Source organism: Argentina silus (assembly GCF_951799395.1).
Source record: "Argentina silus genome assembly, chromosome: 16".
Taxonomy (NCBI): Eukaryota; Metazoa; Chordata; class Actinopteri; order Argentiniformes; family Argentinidae; genus Argentina; species Argentina silus.
In genome coordinates this window covers 1376818-1384317 of record NC_139670.1, presented here as the reverse complement: position 1 = coordinate 1384317, position 7500 = coordinate 1376818, and the positions used below count along the sequence as shown (strand labels likewise).

The 7500-nt window shown below is 51.8% G+C and overlaps 1 protein-coding gene across 4 annotated transcripts in view; it reads right to left on the bottom strand.

Moving 5' to 3' along the window:
- The window catches only part of nlrc3 (NLR family, CARD domain containing 3), a 23471-nt gene that overhangs the window by 10149 nt on the left and 5822 nt on the right, over window positions 1-7500 (bottom strand). For 3 of the 4 annotated variants that reach the window (XM_083687312.1, XM_083687314.1, XM_083687315.1), the window contains exons 2-9: window positions 6802-7028; window positions 5361-5624; window positions 4927-5110; window positions 3162-3932; window positions 2496-2711; window positions 1977-2232; window positions 1070-1392; window positions 593-679 (exon numbers count right to left, since the gene is read on the bottom strand). In XM_083687312.1, coding sequence (XP_083543438.1) covers window positions 593-679; window positions 1070-1392; window positions 1977-2232; window positions 2496-2711; window positions 3162-3932; window positions 4927-5110; window positions 5361-5624; window positions 6802-6931 — 2231 coding nt within the window. In that variant the 5' untranslated portion in view covers window positions 6932-7028. The remainder of the gene's footprint in view (window positions 1-592; window positions 680-1069; window positions 1393-1976; window positions 2233-2495; window positions 2712-3161; window positions 3933-4926; window positions 5111-5360; window positions 5625-6801; window positions 7029-7500) is intronic. The other variant, XM_083687313.1, reaches the window with a different exon arrangement.

Here is a 7500-nt window from a genome sequence, read left to right as displayed (position 1 = left end):
ACATTCATTCAGGATTACTGCCAGTTCTACTTCGTTGTATAAAAGAGTGTGTGTGTGTGTGTGTGTGTGTGTGTGTGTGTGCGTGCGTGCGTGTTCATGTGTGACAAAGCTGTTGCGGTAAAGAGTGACATGTTGAGGAGAAATTGAAACGTGACAAAGAACCTTCAGAGGAAAGCACGTGTTTTGGTGTAAAGAAAAATGCTTTCTAAAATCTGGTGTTGAGGTCGATCGCTTCTAGAAGACGTATCACTCTGTATGTACAGCACACGTGTTTGACACCGTTCCTCATTCCGTTCCTCCCCTGGATTTATATTGCCTTGACTTCTTCTCTTTGAATAAAAGGAGCCAGGATAAGGCTATCTGGCCTTTATTAAGAGTTTAAGCACCTCTCCCTCCCCCCTCCCTCCCTTCCTCCCTCCCTCCCTACCTCTCTCTCTCTTTCTCTCTCTCTCTCTCCCTCTCTCTCTCTCACTCACTCACTCACTCTCAGAGGCTGAGCTATGTGTTTGATATCATTCCTCATTCCATTCCATTCATTACAATGAGCCCGTCCTCCGATTTCTACCTCCCCCAGCCTCCCCCAGCCTCCTACCTGATCTTCTGCAGGTGGCAGTCCTTGGCACTCAGCAGGCTTCCCAGGAGCTCCATCACGTCATCTTTAAAACGGTTGTTCTCCAATCTGAAAAATGTCATCATCATAATCAGGGACTTATTGGCTGTAGCTCAGTGCTCATGTTGATATATAAACCGTGCTTAATATTGCAGGTCATTGGGGTTTGGGAACTAACAGAAGATTTGTGTAGTGAAAGCTTGTAGGCTTTTGCTGTTTATCTGAAAAGGTTTGGTTCCTCACATCCCCGACCCTTGTCATGTGAGACCCCGCCCCCAGGACCTTCTCCTCCAATGAGTGTGTGGGAGGAGGCAAGGAGAGACGACCTCCGGACACCAACCAAACTCTGTGTGTGTGTGTGTGCGTGTGTGTGTGTGTGTGTGTGTGTGCGTGTGTGCGTGTGTATGTGTGTGTGTGCGTGTGCACGTGTGTGTGTGTGTGTGCGTGCCTAACCCTGACCTGAGGTGGGAGCAGTAGAGCAGCTGGGGCAGCAGGCTCTTGACGGTGGCGTAGTTGAGACACGAGGACAGGCTGGTCTCCTCGCTGCAGTCAGGTGACGCCTGCAGCAGGTAGGCCAACGCCACACAGTGGGGCTTGGTCAGCCGGCCGCCCAGCCCCCCACAGCGCAGGTCCTCCTCCACCCCCCGCAGCAGCTCCGTGTGCTGCAGCTCCTGGAGGCAGTAGGCCACGTTGACCAGGCGCAGAGACACCACAGCGCCCCCGCTGGACAGGAGGCCCTGCAGCAGCGCCGCGGCCCACACCTTCTGACTGCCATTATCCTCCTGCAGCACAGAACAACACGTCACACTGCTCCTCCAATAGGATGCACACTTCCTCCGCCGTAGATTGAAGACCCGTCTCTTCAGGCTACATCTTAACAGTCCTTCCTAAAGACCTCTTCACCCCCACTACCTCCCCCTATACTAACCCTAACCCTAAAGACCTCTTCACCCCCACTACCTCCCCCTGTACTAACCCTAACCCCAACCTTAGAGACCTCTTCACCCCCACTACCTCCCTGTACTAACCCTAACCCCAACCTTAGAGACCTCTTCACCCCCACTACCCCCCTGTACTAACCCTAACCCCAACCCTAGAGACCTCTTCACCCCCACTACCCCCCTGTACTAACCCTAACCCCAACCCTAGAGACCTCTTCACCCCCACTACCCCCCTGTACTAACCCTAACCCCAACCTTAGAGACCTCTTCACCCCCACTACCCCCCTGTACTAACCCTAACCCCAACCTTAGAGACCTCTTCACCCCCACTACCCCCCTGTACTAACCCTAACCCTAGAGACCTCTTCACCCCCACTACCCCCCTGTACAAGTTCTCTCCTGTTAATTAAAAAAAAAAAAAACACCTTCCCCAGAGCCAGCAGTCCCACCAGCGGCCTCACGGCGGCGGGAGAGAGCAGGCCAGACAGGAAGCGCGTAAACACGTCCAGATGTCCGTCCTCGGCCTGCTGGGAGCGCTGCACGGCGCTGCGGAAGTGGTTGTGGAAGCCGATCTTGGGCCAGGAGACGGCGCTCTCGGTGAACAGGTCAAAGATGGCGCGCTTGGCCGACACGTGGTGGTAGGTGGCGCCCAGGAACTCCTGGACGGTCAGGTGGGTGAACCTGTAGACCAAGCCAAACAGAAGACGGTGAAAATCCTTTATTGAAAGGACCTTGTAGGACTCCTATGTTTAACCTCCAACCATTGAATGTGCTCCCTAATGAGTTTATGTCGACCTCCTGTTGATCATATTAGTTTTCCTCAACACTTGTGTTTCTGTTTATATCCATGTCTGTTCTTACGTATGTGATTGATTGTACCTGTTATGGAACTGTTATGGATTGTATTTTGGTTTTAAGGCAAATAAAACAAAAGTTGATTGAACCTGTAGGCCACGCAGATGAGCGACTCCTCACGCACCAGGACTCCATTTCCCAGACTGCTCTGGGTGGAGGGCGGGTCCACCCCGTAGGCCTTGAGGTCCTGTTCGCTGAAGGTGTACCTGTGTTTCAGCAGGCCGTAGAAGGCCAGGCGACCCAGACCAGCCAGCAGCTTACGGCTGCTACTCTGGATCTGCTCTGTCCTCACTGGCTCCCTGCCTCTGGAGGAGAGGAGAGAGGGAGGAGAGGAGGAGATGAGAGGAGAGGAGGAGATGAGGGGAGGGGGGAGGAGAGGAGAGGATGGAAAAGATGAGGAGAGGAGAGGAGAGGAGAGGAGAGGAGAGGAGAGGAGAGGAGAGGAGAGGAGGAGGGGAGGAGGGAAGAGGACAAGAGAGAGGAGGATAGAATAGAAGAAGAGAATAGAATGGAATGGAATGAAATAGACCTTCATTTGTCTGTTTCATTGGGTCTTTATGATCTACTCTGCTTTCAACCCCCCAAGACAACACAGCAACCTTCACAGCAGCCTCTCTGACCTCCAGACCTCCCTCCCCAGCCTCCCTGACCTCCAGACCACCTCCCTCCCCAGCCTCTCTGACCTCCAGACCACCTCCAGCCTCTCTGACCTCCAGACCACCTCCCTCCCCAGCCTCTCTGACCTCCAGACCCACCTTGGTTCCCCTGCCTCAGCCTTCATGGCGCAGTAGTGGGCGTAGAGCTCCGTGGTGGTCCTGGGCATCCCCTCCAGCCCCCCGCTCTGCACCAGGTACCCCAGGGTCTCCCCCACCAGCCTGCACAGCCCTGGGACATAGCACATCACCATGAGGGGCTTATTGGCCTGGAGGTGGTCCCACACCTGGCCTGCCACGTCCCCAGGGGGGAGGGCATGGTCCAGGAAGAGGCGGATGTCGCTGTGGGTGAACCCTGGTGCCTCCGTCACCCGGTCCACCAGCCCCCCCGGCACCAGGGACGCCACGCCTGGCCGTGACGTCACCCACACAGACGCCTCCGGCAGCAGGTTGCCACGGACAATGTTGGTGACCAGGTCGTCGAGGGACACCTCCTTCTTGGGGTCGGAGCAGGGAGTGGCCTCGGAGAAGTCCAGTGGGCAACGGAACTGGTCCAGCCCGTCCAGGATGAACAGGGTCCGGCAAGTCCCACCCAGGACCAGAGCCGGGTCAGCCAGATGGGGGAAGGCCAGACGGACCAGCTTATCAATGGACAGCTTCTCCAGGGCGTTGAGCTCCCAGAAGGAGATGGGGAGGATGAAGCTGATCTCAGGGCAGATCTCTCCACGGCTCCACTGGCAGATGAAGTGGTGGACCAGGGAGGTCTTCCCAATGCCGCCCACACCCAGGGTGAGGGACACCCGGGGGGGCAGGGAGACCCGGGTCAGGGGGTCCAGGAGCCTGGCCAGGCTCAGCTGCCTCACATGGTGTCTCCTGGTGGTAATGATATACAGTGACCAATAATAAACTGTGGATAAATCTGTCCCATTACTTTTGGGTACCTTAAAATAGGGGGATTATGCATAAAAAGTGCTGGAATTTCTGAATGGTGAAACCATATGTACCATATGTACAGGTAAATGAAAAAAAAAATATGAAAAAAGTTGAGAACCTCTACTTTAACCTTGTAGTAATTGTTTGATTTACTTTTGGAGTGTAGAGCCAAATGAAGAAAAAATGCTTCACTGTCTCATTAAGGCCACTGTATAACAGTCATTTTAGTAATACGGATACAAGTTATTTTAGTAGCCCGGGAGTTTATTTACTTTGACCACGCAGCCTATCTGCTGTGTATCAGAGACTAATGTTGGAGACCGGCGGTTGTTATTTTAAACTCCCGCTGCTGCTCAAACCGGTTATATCACCATACTAAGAACAAATATCGAGCAACATAATCATGTAAAAACGGTCATCTTTCTCGGTAATTTGTTATCGGTTCCATAACAAGCTGCCGCTGTCAGGCTAGGATCCATACAGTTAATTGTCGCAACGGTTTCCGAGAAGCAAAAGTTCTTTATTCCGACCCGGCGTGTATTAGAGACCGCCGCTTAACTGCTTCAGTGTCATTAGTGGCTCGGCTATTATTGGAGATAGTGTGTGTTTATTGTATCATTACTTTATTTCAAGGCCAAACGGCATTAAAAGGTGAAAAGTTAATTAAAAAAACAACACTTTTTACCATATCTCTTTAACAAGTCTAAAAAAACATTAAAATATAAAATAAAGTAAGAACATATTTTTTACAAAGTATTAAATAATATATATATATATTTTTTTTTGTTCATGTCCTCCGATTAGAACAGGGTTGAGGCAGAAAAAAAAGAAAAAGTGTGGAGAACAGGGATGCCACGGCGTTAGAGAGTGTGAACCTACCTCCACCTGGACCAAGAGAACAGGGAGGCAGCAAAGGTAGAGAGTGTGAACCTACCTCCCCCCACGCGTGGCCTCCACCTGAACCAGGTCGTGTTCCTTCTGCTGGAGGTCCGAGGGCCCGTCGACCAGCAGGAGGGGCCGGGAGGACCAGCTCAGGCTGGGGGGGGCCAGGGAGGAGGGGTTGCTCTGACGCCCATACCACCACAGGAGAACCTCTTTGTGTTTCTGCACCATGGAGTCTGGAGGGGAGGGGAGGGGAGGGGGGGAGAGGAGGAGAGGGGTGGGGAGGGGTGGGGAGGGGAAGGTAGGGGAGAAGGGGAGAGAACAGTCATATCACACATTAGGACAGCTTCCAGTAGAAACTGAAGCTTCACAGACCAAGTCTGAATTCCATCCTACTGTACTTCCTAGGATAAAACCCCTTCTTATCACAAACCCACACAACACACTTTGAACTACAAACCCCACACCAACCACCAGGCCCCTCACCATGCATAGTGATGAGCTGGGCCACCTGGGAGTCGTAGTTCTCTATGAAGGCCTGCAGGGCGTCAGAGCCGCGGGGGTCCTTGGTGGCCAGGATGGTGGTGAAGGCGCCCACCTGCTCCTGGCGCTGCTTGCTCGCCCGTACCCGGGCCTCCTCCGCCGAGCTCAGCATGTCCAGCTTCCTCATGTGGGAGATCGCCCCCTCTAGCATGGGAGGGGTAATGAAGCGCTGCAGCTGGTTCTGGTGCCTCTGGATCCAACCCACTTCTGGACCACAGAGATATGTTAGGGGCTGTTTACGGTTGGCTCACTAAGGGCTTCTGACTAAGTCCATTTGGACCAGAAGAGAAGACGGAGGTGATAATAATAATAATAATAATAATAATAATAATAATGATAATGATGATGATGATGATGATGATGATGATGATGATGATGATAATAATGATGACTTATAGAGAAACTCCTGTATTGATGTCAGTGGATAATTGGTGTTAAAACCACCATCAGGGGAGGCTGGTGGAGGTAGAAATCGGAGGACGGGCTCACATGTGTTTGATACCATTCCTCATTCCATTCCATGCATTACAATAACCCTGTCCTCCAATTTCTACCTCCACCAGCCTCCCTTGATGTGCATGTATCTCAAGTTAGAATGTGGCCGGTACAGTAACGGATGACATCACAGATTTCGACAGAGATAGACAGAGATATAGACAGAGATAGAGACAGAGATATAGACAGAGATAGAGACAGAGATAGAGACAGAGATATAGACAGAGATAGAGACAGAGATAGAGACAGAGATAGAGACAGAGATATAGACAGAGATATAGACAGAGATATAGACAGAGATATAGACAGAGATAGAGACAGAGATATAGACAGAGATATAGAAAAGTCAGAAAGTCTGTTTATTTGCCATGCAATCAATTCACATCAATTGTTGGAATGGGTCTTTTTGCACACACCCCCCCGAGACAACACACACGCACTGCACACCCCCCCTCCGAGACAACACACGTGCACACCCCCCCAGGGAGAACAGAGCGCTGGGCTCTGGGCACAGGGTCAGCCAAGTCAGCGCCCCTGGAGCAATTCGGGGTTAAGTGCCTTGCTCAAGGGCACAACGGCAGTGGTAGGGACCTGGATATGCTGCCAGCAACCCTCCAGTCACCAACTCACATCCAGATCCCTCCTGGAGCGGGGATCGAACCAGCAACCTTCCGATTGCTGGCCGGCCTCTTTAACCTCCAGGCTACCTGCCGCCCCAAGACAGACAGAGGGTAATGATTATGGAGATGGTTTCATGTGAGAAGCTAACCACTTTCAGAATCACTGTTACTATTCTCATATGCGTTCTCTGTTCTGCTTGTGGTTGGGGTCCTAAAGGCCACCGTGTCGAGTTCATGACTACTTCAGAACAGTGATCAGTATCTGTTACCTTCCATTTCCCGTTTGGTGGTGGGAGGGGGGGGCGCTGACTTGAGGTCTATGTAGCAGTCCCCCTGCCCCCCCTGCCAGGTGATCCGCTTATTACGGTCCAGGATGGAGTCGTAATGGCTCCTCTCCATGGAGGGTCCGTGGGAGGTGGGGGGGTTAGGGTTAGGGGGGGGGGGGGGGTAAGGTCTACTGAGACCCCTGTCCACCCTTCACCATCTCTCTGCGACTCTGAAAGACACATCAGAAGAGTTAGGTGGCGTGGTAACACTTGGGAAATGTCCCAAACTGATTTTTGTTTGGTTTGTAGCTGTTCAGTAGATGTTCAAGCAACTGTCAACAACAGTTCAACTAACCATACACCAACAATAACCTTAACCCCTATCCTAACCCTAATCTTAACCCCTATCCTAACCCTAATCTTAACCCCTATCCTAACCCTAATCTTAACCCTTACCCGAACATACTGTATGTGACAAGTGTATGAAGTTCCTCTCTGTACCATCGCATGAAGCCTATGAGTGTGTGTGTGTGTGTGTGTGTGTGTGTGTGTGTATGTACATGCATGTGTGTGTGTGTGTGTGCATACGTGTGTATGTGTGTGCCTGTGTGTGTGTGTGTGTGTGTGTGTGTGTGTTGAACGACTCACTGATTTGATATTCATAGGCTTTAAACAACAGCAGGGACTCTAGACACCCAAAGG